The 18,282-nt window shown below is 35.9% G+C and overlaps 2 protein-coding genes across 3 annotated transcripts; one reads left to right on the plus strand and one right to left on the minus strand.

Moving 5' to 3' along the window:
* Nucleotides 1-248: 248 nt before the first annotated feature.
* Nucleotides 249-9,172, plus strand: LOC121779043 (L-type lectin-domain containing receptor kinase S.1-like). Its single transcript, XM_042176394.1, has 4 exons — nt 249-309; nt 8,394-8,452; nt 8,516-8,636; nt 8,889-9,172. Exons 1-4 carry the CDS (start codon nt 249-251, stop codon nt 9,170-9,172), a joined length of 525 nt encoding a protein of 174 aa, XP_042032328.1.
* Nucleotides 9,173-9,518: 346 nt separating this feature from the next.
* On the minus strand, nt 9,519-12,530 carry LOC121779822 (ferric reduction oxidase 8, mitochondrial-like). Of its 2 annotated transcripts, none has more exons than XM_042177265.1 (8): nt 12,183-12,530; nt 12,009-12,102; nt 11,736-11,924; nt 11,433-11,670; nt 11,019-11,346; nt 10,675-10,939; nt 9,933-10,594; nt 9,519-9,840 (listed from the first exon to the last, which is right to left on the minus strand). In XM_042177265.1, exons 1-8 carry the CDS (start codon nt 12,322-12,324, stop codon nt 9,662-9,664), a joined length of 2,097 nt encoding a protein of 698 aa, XP_042033199.1. In that variant the 5' UTR covers nt 12,325-12,530; the 3' UTR covers nt 9,519-9,661. The 2 variants fall into 2 exon arrangements, with proteins under 2 accessions (XP_042033199.1, XP_042033201.1); XM_042177267.1 differs by having other exon boundaries at nt 11,736-11,862; nt 12,183-12,207.
* Between the last annotated feature and the right edge of the window lie 5,752 nt (nt 12,531-18,282).

The following is an 18,282-nucleotide window of genomic DNA, read 5'->3' on the forward strand; positions in this document are numbered from 1 at the left end:
TTAATTAATTGGGGAGAATAAAGTAGGAGTGATGATAAAAATAGAGAGGAATAAAAAAGAACGCCAAAAAAAGAACATGACTCACTTAGCTTGGGACAACCCAAAAAGAAATATGAATCACTTAACAAGGGACGAGGGAGTATATTTATATTAATCTGAAAGAACTTTTTCCAAAAAAGAAAACATGACATCATTTGTGGGACAAACTAAAAAGTAAAGTGTGACATCTATTGTAAGATGAATGACAAATGCAAGCTCCTGTTGCTGCATCGTCGAGTTTCGAGGCGGAGCTTATGGCTCTCCTTCGAGGTCTTTCGATGGCCATGAAGTTTTCTACACATATCTGGATAGAGCTGGACTCAGCGGCTCTAGTTACTTTATTGTCATCTGGACAGCTTGGCTCTACAAATCTTAGACATCACATGACTTTGATTCAGAGCATGATTTTTCAGCGGGAGGTTCGATTCTCACATGTCTATAGAGAGGGAAATCGTACTGCCGACTTCCTTGCAGGGAGGGGGCCCAGACCCCTGCTTTGTCCTTCTATGATCCAGTCTCTGTGCCTCGGTATCTGAAGTCTCTTGTTAGAATGGACCAGCTAGGATATCCTAACTTCCCGCTTCCGATGCACAGATGTGGACTGATTTATTATTTTGGGAGTTTCGTTATTTCACTTTTATTCCTTCCACTTGCTCATTATAGTTTTAGCTCTAGTTTAGTTTTGATAGCATGGAGGGACTCGACTTCTAGGATCTCCAACTTATTTGTTCTTGTTCTTGTTTTGGATCCTATTCACTTTTGGGCTTGGATCATGTTTTGGAACGATATATTTTGATTCTATTCACGGGTTGGGGGTCTGTCTAAATCCCCCGCCCACACTGAATGGTTTTGATTAAAAAAAATCTATTATGGGACGGATAGAGTTTAAAACTACCATCCACTACATTATGAGAAAATATTCCCTAGTCATGACATACCACATGTCAAAATGAGTTGATATGCCCAACCATTAATATTTTGACAAATGGATCTACAAAAGATCACTTGCATATGGAAATTCAAGTAAATATATAATTTTTTCCTAAAATTGTGATCCTGACAAATATTCATACAAATACAAATTTACACATATATTTAGCATAATTAAAAAAAACAAAAAATCATATGCAATTTCGTGACATGCTTTAATTTTTACTGATTTATATTTGTTGTATATGTACACGAAAATATACTAGTAGTAGGTTATATCTTAAATTTTATTTGTGTGTTAATTAATTGATATTAAGTTTTAAAATACTTTTTTTAACATATCAGAAATTTAATAAAATATTTAAAAAAATATATCAAAATGGATCATTCATACATTCTGTAAACATAATACGACAAATAATTTATACTTTAATTAAGTAGAGTTGTTAAGATTGATAGCATGATAATTTGATTAATAATGATAACGTGAGTTTAGACTGCTGAAATTAATTAATAAATATAAAAGAGAATACATTAAAGGATGAAAATGCCATGACATATATGACTTGTCTTTTTAAATTATGCAAAATATATGTATGAATTTTTACTTGTACAAATATATTCTACTATGCAATTTTTGAAAAACTTTCTATATATATTTCCATTGTTATATGCGAGTAATTCTATGTGGTTCTGTTTTTCAAACTATTAATGGTTGGACATACCAACTCATTTTGACATGTCATATGTCTAGACTAGGGAATATTTTTCTCATACATTAGTCCATTTATTTTTCATTTAAAAATATTAATTGAAGAAATTTATTTATGTTTAAACTAATAAAGATATACATATGAATAGTACGAGTGAGGAGTATTTACTAAATAGAGTTTAAACTAATAAATTTACATAAATTGTAAATTGTACTGTGTATTTAAATCTGACGGTTTGGCAGTTCAGAATTGGCGATTTCTATACAGTTCTGGTTTCAATCGGAACCATAAGTCCATAACCGAGATTCCAATTTTATAATATATTAACCACTGATTCAAGAAGCTTTGAGCATCTCTAATCTATGCCATTGATAAGTAAAAACTCTTATGTTGCACTCCAAATTTGTTTTGTTTCGAAACTCTATTTTGTTCTAACTTATAATTGTAGTATCATCTTTGAAAATCTAACAGTCGAATGATGAGAGTTGTCTAATCTACGTTTTAATAATTCTCTCATCCAAAAAATAGATTTCATAATACACTTACGTATTAATATAAAATTAATAAAATAAAAATTATAGAGACAACTTTATTAGAGAGTAGTAATATGCAAGGACTAAATTTCGTCGACGAATAAATTAAATAACTAAATTATTTCCGTGAATGAAGTTGCATTAGCTTAAAAATATGTGTACCATACAATATTGCACTTAAAAAAAACAATTGTTAAGAAACTAAATACGCTAATTTGTGTTATGAAATATACTACTAATGTCTCAAAAACGTCTTTATTGTTGATGTATCAACTAAAATTAGAGGGCGCAAATGAAAGCGTTCTAAAAAACTAAAAGATTAAATTAATATGTGCTTAATTTAGGAATGCTTTCTTTTCCGTCATAAAGTTATTATTTTTCAAAAAAATTTAGCGCAAGTGATTGCGTCTCAATTGTTGTATTCCTATAAAAGTTTTTATATTGTTATAGAAGTTTTTATATTGTTGCCATTTCAGCTTCATCTAGTTTCGACTATAATGTATATAAATAAATATAATAGATTTAAATATAACAGACAAAATTTGGCTCTAATAAGTTAAGTTCAGCATATATCAAGTATGCTTGTAAATTGGTGTGCAATATTAAATTTCATTAACGTTCAATAACTTATAATATAACCCCATTTATTTAAATATACTTCACCCAACTTGTGGTATTGTTCTTTATAATAATCTGTCAATAACTAGTTAATTTAATTTTATTACTTATTTGTGAAGGCTATCCGATTATCTGATATGGCTGTGACTTGGTGGGATGTGGCAACGACATCTATCAGATGAATTAAAATGGTTGGGATGCAATTTTCAGTTCTTATCTAAGTATAGATAAAAAAGCAGTCAACAGATTTTTGTCACTATTCCACACAAACAAAATAATGTGCTGCAGTTTTATCCACAAATCTATTCTTCGATGTTTTCTGTTTCTTGATTCTCTCTCACATATATACATCATGTGTGTGGGTGTGTGAGTTCAAGTTTTCGACCGAATATGAATAAGTTTATTCCAATTAAATTATGAATTATAGTACTTCTTATTGCAAGTATACTTTCGAATAATGGTACACCACTATAGTATAGGCATGGAAATTATGGAATTGACTTATATACGCTATGAGAAACGCTTGGATGACATGCAATACATATTAATATTTGTTCTTCTTTAGATATATATTGATTTTACATGCTCTAATACCATGTACAAATAAGTCTTTCATTTTTTAAAAAAATTATAAAATTCAAAAATATATTAATAAAACATGATTATCATCAAGTTAATATGGGACAAAAAGGAGAGTTTCAATATTATCTGCTATTTCACATAAAATTTTCAAATTCGATAGAATAATAATGATGATGGAATTAGTCGAATATATTATCACATAAATTTGCAAATTGAAAAGAATAGTAATGGTGATGGAATTAGTCCAATGTATTTCCAAATTCCAGCATCTTACTAGCGTCATAGGAGTAGTTCGGATCTTAATCAAAATCATAATTTGATCAATTTGGATAGAAATTTTGGGCCTTAAATTGGGGGTGGGCTCATGTTTCACAATCTGAGCCCATTTAACTGTTTCCGATTTCAATTTCTAATTTTAGGTAATGCAATTAGGCCTGCTATACCAGCCGGTTCTGGTTCTATCCGATCTGGTTTGACCGGGTATCTGGTTACAAATTTTCATGAATTTCGGAATTGGAACCGGAACCGGATCCGACCGGTTCCGGTTCTTACCCCACCTATTCCGGTTACGAACCAGATCCGATTTGTAGTTTTAATTTTTTTTTTGAATAATTCAACATTTAAAAATATAGCAATTTATACCTAAAAATTCAAAGAAACACACAAAAATACAAATCAACAAGATAACAATATTCATCATCCAATATTCTAATACTTAAAAACAATAATTCAATAAATACCTAAAAAGTATAACACCTAAAATTTAAATAAACACACAACAAAATACTAACAAGTATACACCTAAACATATGCAGCACCATACACACACACAACACCTTAAACACACACACACACAACACCTTAACGCACACATACAACCAGTGGCGGACGCAGGATTTTAACGATGGGGGGTCCAAAAATAATTTATAATAAAATTAGAAAAATATAAAAATGTTTAAATATTAAAGGAAAAAACAAACATATCATAACATTTCTCTTCTATTCTTCATCTTCTGGAATCGCTGCATAATAGTTTCATTAGTAACATTAACAAAGACATCCTTTTCAATGTAAGGAACTAAGCAATCTTGTAACAGTTGGTCTCCCATACTATTACGTAGAGAACTCTTGATGAATTTCATTGCTGAAAATGCTCTTTCCACTGAGGCAGTAGCAACCGGCAAGATCAATGACAACTTGACTAACAAATAAACCAATGGAAATTATGCTTGCGTGGTTGACATGGACCTCTTAGTAAATAAGCTCTACGAATGTCTTCTATTGAGTTTGGTGGATAACTCATTATGTCAGGTCGTTCCCCGGGATCACTTGGAAGCTTCTCTAAATCGACTTTATCTTTGTCTTCACTCGGTAACTCTTGAGGTTGGAGAAGTGCGGATCCATCCTCTAGATCAACTTTATTTCTGTCTTCATTAGGTAACTCTTGTGGTTGGAGAAGTGGAGGTTCATTCTCTGACTGAGATAAAACCGCGGTAACAGGAGAAACTTTCTTGAAAAAATGATGCATCACCCTACATATAATAAAATGCACAATTAATAAATGCATATTGTAAAAAAAATCACATAACCAAATGAAAGGCTGCCATTTACAAATCAAAACAAAAATAAGGAAAGGCTTTATATTACAAACTTTCTAGAACAGAATTATACATAGGGGAACTCCAATATTAAAATATAAGCATAACATACCTCTTTTGTTAAATGAAAATATACCACAAAATTAAATGGGGGACCACTACATCACTACTAACTCAATGAAAATGAAACAGTACATAATTAAATAAAAAGCTCAATATGACAATCACAAACAAACAAAATTAAATGTTATTCTATATCTAGAACTAGAAGATATATACAAATACAATATAAAGCTCAAAGCCACAAACACCCAATTTTAAGAATGCAAAACAATTTTTCTCTCACTTGTTTTCTGAACTGCCAAACCAACAGCAACTCAACTATTCAACAAGACAACAATGGAAATTGGAAGTGAACATCACAATACAGAATTGCCGTAGTGCCGTTAATTCTAGAGATGGAGAAAATTTATGTATTGGTTATTGGAAAAAGATGGAAGATTGGTAGCGGCGCCTGGGAGTGAATATTGGCCGAGAAGGTTAATTATCTAGGTTTAACTATAATTTAATATAAAATAATATTTAATTTAATTTAAATGTGAAATTACTAAAATACCCTTGGAATTTTTAAAAAATATTGGGGGTTCCATGGGCCCCCCATGGCTCTTCTTATGTTCGCCTCTGCATACAACCCTATGCTCAAACACACGACTGATGCACTTTTTATTAGCACTATAAATACCTGCAAATATACAAAGTAGGAATAGTATAGCTAAAGGTTAGTACCGGATATCGATCACGGGGAAAACAGACATAGACTGTCTATCTTCTACTAAAACTCAATTACTATTTAGAAAACCGAAAGATTTTTGAATTTTTGAAAACAAAGAACGAATTGAAAGCAATAAACAACTGATTGCAAATAAAACACGGAGATAAAAGTATAGAGATAAGAGAATTCCAGGGATGTGCACAGTTATGGTTATACAAATACCAACTACGATACCCTAGCACAGTTCTTACTCTGATAGAACGAGTCACCTACTTTATGCTCATGCGATGCAAACGTTGATTACAAACATTAGGGTTGTCAATCCTAAATACGTAACTCTTAAAAGCTCCTAAGACCCTTAAAAAGTCATCAATCTCAATTAACAATGATGTTTTAAAGGAAGCTAATTGTAGTGTCTATTAAGTGGATCTAACTCGCCAACCCCCTCTCACGATTATGTAGCAAGTTATATTAATTCATCACAGAATGTATCACTCAAACATGAAACATTATCCATTAACTTAAGGAAGAAACAAAGTAAGAACAAAACGGATATTAAATAGAAAATGAATTGTATAACCAAAGTCGTTACTAACACATCCCTAGAATCCTATGAATTTAGTTACACGTTATATAATAATGTAAAAACACAGATTGAAGGGAAGGCAATGAAAACGTAAAACTAAAGCAAATAAAACTCAAAGGTTGAATCCTTGTAGCTTTGATGTTCTTGAATCCCTCTTCAACTCCTTGCACAATGAAGTACTCTAACTTTAAACTCTGGAATTATGTTGCAAAAAGAAGATCCTAGTGATGAAGCTTGAGGGGGTATTTATAGCTGAATTTTCATCCTCCTCCAATAAGGAAAAAGACTGCAAAGTATGGTAAATCTTGGGGAGTAAGTAGGGCAATTTCTGTGCGCCGCTGCACCTTGGCTAGCGGTCGCTGCACGATGTCCCGTAGCTACTGGAACTTTTGGAGCGGTCGCCACGCACTGCCTAGCGGCCGCTGAGCGTGTTCTTCATTCCATGCACAACTTTCCCGGAGTGGACCGCTACGCGTTCAGTGGTCGCTGGACGCTCCTAGAATCTTCAGATTTCCAACTTCGTCTTCTAGCTATGTTTTTAGGCTAAAAATGCACATTTCTCACAAAACACGTCAAAAATACCAAAATAGATAAAACATACATAATATGGACATGAATTGTGATTTTGACATTAAAAACTGACCAAATAAAGACCCTAAAACAGTGCAAAATCCGAGCGTATCAACGACATATACACACATAGCCCCTATAAGATAATTGGATAATAATTAATATCTTATAAAATCTATAATTGAAAATCTAAAATTGATTTATTATTCAGTTCAGGGTAGAACCGGAACAAGAATTTTTTAAAACATTATGACTGGAACCGGTAAACCGGTTCCCGGTTCTTCAATTATCCGGTCGGTTGCGGTTTCGATTCCGGGTACTCGAGAACCGGAGAACCGATTAAGACGGCCTAAATGCAATAGTCAAAAGTTAGTGTGGTGAATGATTTGATATTTTTGAAATTATATGTTTGGAAAATGAAAATATGTGTCTGACTGTTGTCCATCTTTGATTTTTGGTAGTGTGATGTGATGAATATGTTTAGGCGGCAATATTTTTGTTGTAACGATTAGAGCATCTTCAATGGCGGACGTCCGGTCGGACATCCGCGACGGGCGACCGGGACGTCAGCCATTGTAACGAAGCAACTAGGATACGGACGTCCCGTAAGGACGTTAGATGTCCTCGGACATCCGGGCGACGGGCGGGCGGACGTCCGCCATTGTGGCGAGGGTCGGACGTCCGGTATTATTTTTTTTATTTTTTATTACTATGTAATTTTTTTTTCGAATCATGTATGTTTTTTTTAATGAAGTTATTAATTTTTCCCGTTCGTATTCGTGTTGAAATTTTATTTCCGTAAACGTAAATTGCTTTATTTGTGAATTTGTGATTTTTTTTATTGCGGGAAGTCCTAGTGGGAAGGGCGATGGGAAGGGCGGATTGTGCAGGGGAAGTCCTAGTGACGTGGCAGTGGGATGGGAAGTCCTAGTGACGTGGCAGGAGGTGTTTTTGGGAAGTCCTAGTGGATGTCCGAGTGGGACATCCGTACATTGGAGATGCTCTTATATATGATTATGAAATGGTAGAGAATTGAAACAGAGGATTAGTAGAGTAGCCATATGTTAACAAGGGGTGCATACATTTATACTCCTAGTTTGTTTTTTATAATATTGATATTGACTTTATTGTTGTATACAGTCGTCTGCATAAGTCCAATACTCACTTGTCACAACTTCTTCTCATATCAATTGAAACCAGTTCAATAATTGTCCTTTGTTGAAAAACTTGTTTAAACAGAGGGAGACGCGAGAATTAATCGCTTGTGTTTTAAATACTTTAATTCTTCCAGATTCTACTATACAGAGTAATTTTTTGGAACGATGTTCACAATGAATAAGTTGCAAATAGCGATCAATGTATATTTCTACAAGTTTTCGATGGCAATATTTTCTACCACTTGAAAGAAATGAACACTAAAAAATAAATTAAGTTATTTTTTTTACTGTGCAGAGACACTAAAGAGGATAAATGCACAACTATGGGATGGAATTCTTCTTCCTGAAACTATGGTTTGTAAAATTTGAAAATAGATTATTCATCTATATTAATTTGATTTTCCGATATATTTTTAGGAAAAACTCGTGGAGCTTCACAACTTGGAACACGTGTCTGAATCTGACCTCACCACATTGGTATTCTTCGGCATCGTTTGGTTCGTAAGATTTGGTATACTGAAAAGCATGTTTGGAGCAAGTTCGCATGAATAGAATCTTGCTTTACGAAAAACTTTACAATCCACTTTTAACCCGATTCAGTCTTATTCGAATAGTATCGCACAAATATGATCAATATATTATTACATTGTGTTTGCTTGTGCATTTATAAGATGTTTTATAAACATTTAAATGTATAAGAAGCAAACAAAGTCTAAGTGTTTTGCTTAGTAAATTGGTTGTGGGCGTCGTCCACTTTAAGGTAACACAGTCGGTTCTAGACAATGATCAGGTGGGAGGCTAGGCGATTTTGGATTAGCAAAGCTGTACACTCATGGTCAGGTGCCTAGCACGACACGGGTTGAGGGGATGTTGGGGTACTTGGCGCCCGAGGTGGTCACATTGGCTTCCCCGACTGCAGCTAGTGATGTTTATAGCTTTGGTATTGTGGTCATGGAGGTGGCGTGTGGGCGGAAGCCTATTGAGACGAGGGTGGAGGACGAGGATCAGGAGGTGTTGATAGATTGGGTGAGGCATAAATATGTAGAAGGGAGGATCTTGAAAAGCGAGGATTAAGGGGGAGTACGAGGTGGGGGAGATGGAGGCTGTGTTGAAGCTGGGTTTGTCGTGTTGCCACTCTGATCCTAACCGGAGGCCTACTATGAAGGAGGTGACAGCGATTTTGTTGGGCAAACACGTGGAAATGGAGCCAAGGGATATGCTGTCGGGATTGACTCCCGAGAAGAGCATCATTGATAGAGATGAAGATGGAAATGAGCAAGAAAAAGGGTTCCTGGCTTAAGATGAGGTGTGAAGGTCTCTTTTTATTTTGTATCTTGTATTTGATATGTATATATAGTTTTGTTGTGGTTTTTGGAGTGTGACTTGAATATATGCGGTTCTTGCCATTGTTGTTGTATCATATAGATAAGAATTTTTCCAATTATGAACTAAGTGCTTTGCTACATTTCCTTATAGTCTATCTTATTGCACTCTTATTAGTTATTATAGACTATAGTGTTACAATATATGGCCTCAAATTAATTTTTGCAGTTATCGTGCAAACTAAAGTGTAAAACTGAGTGAATGAAAGCTGAAGTTTGCCCTCTTTCCCTTAGCATTCCTCTGTGAGACCCGAGGTTGTCTGCAAGCTAAGGCAACAGATTCTTTCATCCCTTGAGGGCCACAGACGAAAACTCCTATATCCGATCCACCAGTTTCTCTAGCGAATGTTGAGATTAAATCTGTTAAATCATGAATGAGTTAGGCTGTGTGTGATGCAGGATCACGATGTTTCATTAAATTCTGTTGTGAAATAGACAAATTCGTGTGTTACCTTGAAATATTGGTCTTCCTCCAAAATGAATATCATGTTCATCAAGATCTCTGCTAGCTTCAAGTGAGCTCTGTTTCACAGCTTTGGTTTGCTTATCGGAGAATAACTGTAGCTTGTTAGTTACCCTCTTCCACCGTAGGGTGATGGCCATTATAGCCGCGAATATGATTGCTATGGCAAAGGAGCAAACAAGGAGGAGATCAGTTTGTGAGGAGGGATTCTTCTGAATTGCTGCCGGTGTTATAACAAAATGGTTGAAAACAACAAGGGAGACGAGAAACATGACTGACGAAACGGCTGTGACAGCAGCCATCCATGCTAATCTTTCAGGTCCATGAACTGCATAAGTGGTGCCTGCAGTGCTAAAATTCGTTGTTTGTGCTTCAGGAACTTCGTTGAGCACGTCTCTTAGTGTCGTGCCAATTTGGTTTTCCCTAGTGACGAATACACTGAGTTTTGTGTGAAATTGTTTGATATCTAACAGCAGTGGGAGTATTGGATCCAGTAAGCATACATCTTGTGACTTCTTTATAGTGTATAAGAGATGTATTCTATGTGGATATGCATTTCTGCCGCTGCTCATGCTGCAGCTTAATTCGCGAAGAATGCTGAGAAATGGTGTCACCCCAATCCCTCCAGCAACCAAGAGTAAGTTATTGTACCTGAATATCATAAATATGGAGATGAATTTGAGATTTAGCATTTTAATCCTATGCTAAGTTGATCCTGGATTGCATTTTACCTTAACAACTCCATGGATGCAGGCCCGTATGGACCTTCGACTGCAACTGGGATGCATCCCCTTTGATCTTCTTCCAAGTCTTGTTCTTCAGCATGAGTGATCTTGCTGTGGAGGGAACTAGTCCATTGCCCCTCGCTCTTTACGATAACTGAGATGCTGTGCTCGTCTACGCTTGAGCTAGAAATTATGCTAAACGGATGCCATTGCAGCTTGGAAATGCTCGGTATATTGAGGAAGACGACACTGGTTGGCGCATATTTCAACCCTGCAGCAATGAGGTATGGATTTTATAAGTAGTTTCTTGAAATTTTAAAAATGACGAAGGTGAAGTGATGATGACTAACTTGGATCCTTTGGCAATGTGAGTTCTATTGCTTTGCAGGGAAACACTCGAGCAGAGAGAATGCACGTCTCTGGCCTTGACTGCACTACACGGAGGAGCTTATCCAAGGCGAAGAGGAAGACTCCGGGGAACACTGTGTAGAAGTGGCGGTCTCCACCGTGGAAGAGGAAGAATAGAATGAAGACTACATAGAGATGATGAGTGTAGTAAAAAAGTTGAAACCATTTTCTTCTAATCTGTGGAAGTGCTGTGAGAGCCATTACAAAAGCCGTTGCGAGAGCAATCTCTCCAGCAAGGTATATACGCCCTTTCTTCTGCCACTTCCACATCTGTTTGATCGATTTATAACTGTCAACTGTCATATGCAATGTGAGAAAAAGTTTTAGCTTGAACAATGTTGGTGATCGTTAATTACCTCGTCTTGGATTCTGTGTTTGATTCCCCAGACTAAGAGGGTGCCTCCGCCATGTAAAGTGGCGAAGAGTATCATTGCAGAACCGAGCCAGATATGGTACCTGATCGAAGCCTCGAATTGGATACCAAGAAACCGGAATATGGACATTCCTCGTAGCACGGGAAGAAGCAGCAGAGCGAGGCAGGCTTCTGATAACAAGCCACAGCGCGTCGCCATTCTGAAGAGCTTATATTGCCATCTGAAACCAGGTAATGATGATTTTACAAGCCAGCTTCTTTATTTTGAAAAAAATTGAATGCTTACAGGCTAAGTTTGAACGATTTGAGTGGCGTCATCTTCTTGAGGTCATTAGAGATACGAACATAGAAAGTCCAGATGATGAGCATGATGAACAGAGACGAGGTTAGAATCTGTGCTCCTGATAAAATACCTATGTATCGATTCACCAAAAGTGGATTAGAGAGAGCAGTGAGTGGAGTTTTCCTTCCTAGTCTGCATCAAATTGTCATTACATATTTAGATGTAGAAATAGGAAAGGTTGAATGTTGCTGGTGAGTTGAGGGAGTTTGTATATACCTATTTCTGGGTTCGCCTCGTTTCAGTTCCAAGTAGATGAACCCGATTATAGACAGAAGGATTAGAGGAAATGTAAAGACAACAAAATCAAGACCTGTGCAATTTGATCATACAAAAACATACTTAGGCTCTACCTGTGCAGAAACAACTTGAAAAAAATAGTAGTAAACGTACTGTTATAGCCAAACGCTGTGGTTGATGCTTTCGCCTCCATGCCCTTCCATATCCTCGTCCAGAACTCAGTTGGCTTGAGAACCCATAGCGACACCCAACCGGCAAATATGAAGATGAGTATTAGAAGAGACAAGCTAGTCATTTTTTGGTTTTTTAATAACCCAAGGCTTGGTTCAACCTTATATAGTTCTTGAGTAAGAAATGCTATTGCTAGTTGCTAGAATCCCCACCACCATTTCAAGAGAGAGATAGGCATTGCTGCACAATGGAGACAGCACCATATATGTGATTGGATATTTGTGATAATTTCCCTTAGTTTCATCTCAAACATTATGCCAATTTGGACTGTGGTTATGTTCAATGACTGGAAACACTGTTCCGTTTCACACCGTGACGCAAGCATGGCGATATATATATATATATATAATATTATTTCTTTTTATGAAGTTTGATATACATATATAGATCAATTGATGTATAGAAACACCTCGATTGCTATTGAGATCATTGGTCCAACATTCTTGTAGTGGAAATGGTCCAACCTACCCACTAATCTCTTTTCCTGTAGGAAGATTTTGACAAACACCTATCTTCTTCTACATACATGAACACCAAATCGCATCCATTAGATCAAAAAATGGATGGATCACTTTTAGATTTTGAAAACACGGGGGTCATTTTTAGATCCATACGAGGGGTAGGGTAACACCATCATTTTATCAACGGCAATCCGTTGATAAAGGCTATTGCAAACATGTTTTCAAGAGCTACTTGTGGTAAAATTCAATTTTGTAGTCATTTTTTTATTATCTAATTACTTAGTACATGAAATATGTGTGTTTCATATGATTCTTCAAGTAGTGGAATAGTAGATACTTGAGTGTGGAAGTCGCCTAAAAGATTGTTGATGATGAAATTCCATGTGAAGAGAGAAGAAAGAAGTTGAAAAGGTTTGTTACACATGCAAGAAGTGGTCTACTTGTGCTAACTTTTTTTCCATCTTCATTCGTCGCGTTGCTTGTGCCTTTTGGAGTGAACTTCTTTATGCAAATTGCTTCTTGAGTAAAATCTCCAGCTATCATATATGGAGTATTATGAATTTTGATATTGGGTGGTTATGCTAAGTAGGGGTGAGCAATAAACCTGAAAACCGAATATCCAAATCGGACTAACCGAAAAATTTAAAATTCGGTTCGGTTCGGAGGGAAAAAAAACCGAAAAACTGAATTATATTATACTAATATATATACTAAAAAATATATATATGCAATAAAACTAAACCCTAGAAAATGAATCCCCAACACGCCAAACCTTCCGCCTCCAACTCTTCTTCCTCCACTCCTTTCCATCTCCACTCAGCCTCCATCTCTACTCAGCCTCCATCTCCAAACTCCAATCCTAAATCTCTCCACCTCCAAACCTCCAGCCGTGAGCTGTCCACCCAAGCTATCGCACTTGCCTTCAACTTCACGCCATCACCGGTAACCTCCGCCATCCAGCCATTCACGCGGCGACTCCGGATCTGGCATCTATCCCTAAATGCTAAATCTCTCCGGATCTAGCTCAGCAGAATGCTATGTTAAGCTAGAATGCTATGTATAATCCAAGTAAAACATATAGTGGAAACTTAAGAATTTTGTAATCGAAAATTATGGAAATTTAAGATTTTTGTTGATTAATTTCCTGTTTAGTGTGTTCTAATTTTGTTGAAATTGTGGAAAATTGTTGTTGATGAGTTTACTGCTTACCCATTTTGATTAGATTAGTTAATAATGAAATTTAATTTTTTTGTATTTTAGATTTTGGTTGTTCTTTATGGGTGATAATCAATTTTTCTATTTTTTTTTTGGTTTTAGCTTTTTTTAGAATCTTATAGAATTTCAGTTTTTTCGTTTTTTTTAGTTCGGTTTTTGATTTTTCAGATTTCGGTTCGATTCGGTTTTGGCAAAAAAACCGAACCGAAACCCGAATGCTCACCCCTAATGCTAAGTATAATGCGTTTGTGCATTAACGAATCAGTCCAGGTTCTCGATTTCACTTTTTAATATCTCACCATTGGTTCCACCACACCTATTCAATTTAAATTCTTAAGTTTTTGTTTAGTTTACCAATTATTAACTACAACTAAATATCCTATTAGGCAAGACTATTAACTTTTGATTAGTTAATAATCGAACACTCCGCGTCTTTCCATAGTTAAGAGCATCTCCAGTGGGCGGACATCCCACTCGGACATCCACCAGGACATTCCAAAAACACCTCCTGTCACGTCACTAGGACATCCCACCCCACTGCCACATCACTAGGACATCCCGTGCATATCCGCCCTTCCCATCGCCCTTCCCACTAGGACATCCCGCAATTAAAAAATTCACAATAATTTAATTTTAACATAAACAAAAAGTACGGGAAAGCAAAAATACGGAAAAATTACGGGAAATACTTGAAAAGGGCAAACATACAAAGTCATAAAACATAAAAAAAAAAAAAACAAATTTAGGAAAAAAAGAAAAATACATAATCATGAAAAAAAAAATACATAGTCCAACATTCCCGGAACCGTTGACACAAGTGGTGCAAATGAAATGAAGTTCAACGAGCCGTATATATAGAATTTAAAAAAAAAAAAAAATCAAATATCGGACGTCCGACCGGGACGTCCGACCTTCGCCACAGTGGCGCCCGTCCACCCGCCCGTCCCCGGGACGTCCGAGGACACCCGACGTCCTCACGGGACGTCCGTATCCAACCTCCGACCTCCCAACGGCGGACGTCCCGTCGCCCTTCCCGGTGTCCGACCGGACGTTCTACCGGAGGGGCGCCATAGGAGATGCTCTTAGGATAATTTTTAGTAATAAATGATTATTATAATACTTTTTTTACAGTGAACATTAGTAGAATATCTACTGCTACAAATTATACTATAGCAAATTATCGATAGGATCTACGTCACATCACCAATGGTCTATTTTGTCTTAATTTTTTTTCCTACGAAAGATACAATGATATAAAAAATGATTATTTTTTATTAAACTTTTAAGACAAGTATTGCATTTATCATCGAAAGAAATTCGTGTGGATATCTAGCAAGATCGAAGTCTGGAGAGAGAGTAATGATTGATAAATGAAGACTGCACGCAGTCGCGCAACATTAGCTGATCATCGCAAAGCGGGATTAGTTGGTTCGTGGTTCGCGATGATCACTTGGGGTTGACGTGAAGCCCAACTTTTTTCCTATTTAAGATATACTACTTGTATGATTCGATTAATATCATATCTTATCATCCTCCACACTATAAATATGTATATTTTGGCACCAAAAATATATATTCAAGAATTTGTACTTTGTCTAGCTTTTGACACATTTTGATTAGAATTTTGTATTATACTATTAATTTATCTCAACCATAAACAACATTAGCAAAAGTGGTCGAGATGAAATCATTAATTTGAACCGCACGGCTAATTTAAATTGCTCAAACTAAAATAATTAACAGATAATTTATGAAAAAGTTTTTAAGTGGTATAACCATAATAACATTGTAAAGAGATACTCCCTCGTCCCACAATAATTGTCACTCTTATTGTGAGCACGAGTTTTAAGAAATGTAAAGAAAAGTTGGTTGGAAAAGTTAGTGGAATGTGATACCAATTTTTTATATTAGTTTTATAATAAAATGTAAATGAAATGAGTAGTGGAATGTGTGACCTACTTACCATTTATGGTAAAAATGAAGCGTGACAATTACTGTGGGACAAACCGAAATGGAAAAGAGTGACGATTATTGTGGAACGGTGAGAGTACTAGTCACAATACAGTAACATTTTCCCGTAAAATTTAGATTGGTTACAATCTAATCGAAGTCATAGTAATACACGAAATTATTCGATCCTAATATATTGTTAAGAGATAACTGATAAAATTTTCCATGATAATTCGATGGGTTACAATCTAATCAATGTCAAGTGTGAGACACGAGCATGATATGAAAAAGTATTGTGGACCCTAATATGTTATCATTCTTAGTGGATTCTTATGATTCAAGAAAATGTAAAAGAAGCCATCTTTCCAATAATGGTTGCTAAAAATAAAGTGAAATAGTGATGAAAACATACATGAGTGGCTACTATCAAAAGAAGAAGCCAAAAGATTCTTACATTATTGACATTGTGTTTGTAAGATTTTTGTGGACTCTAATATTTCAAGAAGATGTAAAAGAAGCCATCTTTGGTTGCTAAAAAATAAAGTGAAATAGTGATGAAAACATACATTGTCGTTTTTCTCTCAATTACATCTTGCTCTATCTTTTCCTTGTGTAAGAGGCGGACTAAAACACGGACTAGCGGTTAGGGCGTGGAGACGTCCATTATTACGTTAGGCTAACACGATGGACGTCCCGAATTAGGACGAGCACTCATCCGCGACCCAGCACCATTAGCCGATCGCTAGTCAGCTATTGCGCGGTCACCGATCGGCTAGCTGATTTTTTTATTTTTTATTTATACACTGTATTTACAACTCATTGCACTTCATTTTTTAATATTTGATAAACAACAACAATTAAAATGAATTAATTTTATTTGTCAATTTGTTTTATTGGCTAGGGAGTCGGCTAGTCCTAGGGCTATCCTATTATTGTGTTGTGCTTAGTCTTGATGATGTGGCAGGTTGTGGTTAGTCCTAGTGATGTGGCGGAATGTGTTTATAATTAGTCTTAGTACTGGACTATTGGTTAGTCCATCCTATTGCATAAGATTTTTGAGTTCATAATTGACATTGTGCTTTTTTATGTTTGGCAAAAAGTTTTGTATCTTTATTCCTGAAATGGGTTGGAAGCTATTTCATCTTTTTCGATCAGGCATTTATGTCATTATTGAGAAATGCAAGGTTTAAGTTCATATGCATCTCTATGAAATGAATTGGCTCCCCATCATATTTGCCTAGACATGGATAATACTAAGTGCAACATGATATTCCAAATGGATATCATTTAGATAGATAAATATTTTGTTATATAATTATATTCGATATTTATTCTCTTTTCCTCGTGGGGCTTTAGTTTACAAAATCCCTTCTTGCACTGTGCAAATTCGGGAGCTTCATCCAAGCCTAAGTCTGATGACTCGATGACTTGGAGTCTCAATCATTGTAAAGAAGCTTCAATGAGTACGTTGTTAATGGCGAATCCAGAAATCTTGATTCGAGGTGCGATATTTAATTGCAAAGACTTAGAGCACTAAAATTCGACCATTCATTATTGGATCATGCTATTTTTGCAATTAAAACGTCACTCACAAGTGTACAGGATAAGTAGCACGTGGCAAGTTAAAATTATCGATCCTCGAAGACTAAAAGCCGGTTTGAGTATTACGATGCAACTTTGAACACTATCTAGACTAATAAAAGGGGTTTTTGGTTTTTCTTAACTAAGAACAAAGAAAAAGTAAGCAAACAGAGACAATTAACTAAGCAAATCAATAAAAGATGGTTTTCACACAAAATGGGAAAGGATAGGGAAATGGACCCGTTAGAATGGATCAAGGATGTCATCTAAGGGTCATGCTCATCTATTGAGCCTCAAGTGTGGCTAGGAAAGTTGGGATGGTTGGTTAGACCCTCTCTTGAGTGCATCTAACTCGTTGGTAGGCCTCTAATGTCGGAGTCTCCTCCCTACAAGTCAAGGCCGACTCCTAAGACCTACGGACTCAAGCCCTCTCTCTAGCACATGCATCTCTCGATCACATGGGTTGCACGGAGTTGTTGATTGCACATCTATCCTAATCATACATTTCTCAATGACAACAATTAGGTAAAAAAGATGTATCTAATTGTTATCTAAGCAATTAGATAGTAAAAGCTCAAGAATCAGCAAAATCAACGAAATGAGATAGATAAGCATTCAACCATAGATTCAATCTATACAATCCATTCAAATTTCACCAAATCCCTACTAGAAACTTAGCTACTCATGATGCAAGCTAAAACAAAAGAAAATTGATAGGGCTCGTTTCAAGCATGGTTTAATAGTGGTTGTTATACTAATCGGGGCATTAATGTAAGAAAAAGTGGGTGTTTAAGTGTGCAGGAGCTGAGAAGCAA

Source organism: Salvia splendens, chromosome 19 (assembly GCF_004379255.2).
Source record: "Salvia splendens isolate huo1 chromosome 19, SspV2, whole genome shotgun sequence".
NCBI lineage: Eukaryota > Viridiplantae > Streptophyta > Magnoliopsida > Lamiales > Lamiaceae > Salvia > Salvia splendens.

Bases quoted from the DNA above. Each gene is read 5' to 3' on its own strand.
- LOC121779043 (XM_042176394.1), top strand. From the start codon at position 249: ATGCAAGCTCCTGTTGCTGCATCGTCGAGTTTCGAGGCGGAGCTTATG. The intron at 310-8,393 runs GTCTTTCGATGG...TTTACTGTGCAG, and splicing joins GCTTATGGCTCTCCTTCGAG to AGACACTAAAGAGGATAAAT. The intron at 8,637-8,888 runs GTTCGCATGAAT...GACAATGATCAG, and splicing joins GAAAAGCATGTTTGGAGCAA to GTGGGAGGCTAGGCGATTTT.
- LOC121779822 (XM_042177265.1), bottom strand. From the start codon at position 12,324: ATGACTAGCTTGTCTCTTCTAATACTCATCTTCATATTTGCCGGTTGG. The intron at 12,103-12,182 runs GTACGTTTACTA...CAAATTGCACAG, and splicing joins CACAGCGTTTGGCTATAACA to GTCTTGATTTTGTTGTCTTT. The intron at 11,347-11,432 runs GTAATTAACGAT...TCGATCAAACAG, and splicing joins AACACAGAATCCAAGACGAG to ATGTGGAAGTGGCAGAAGAA.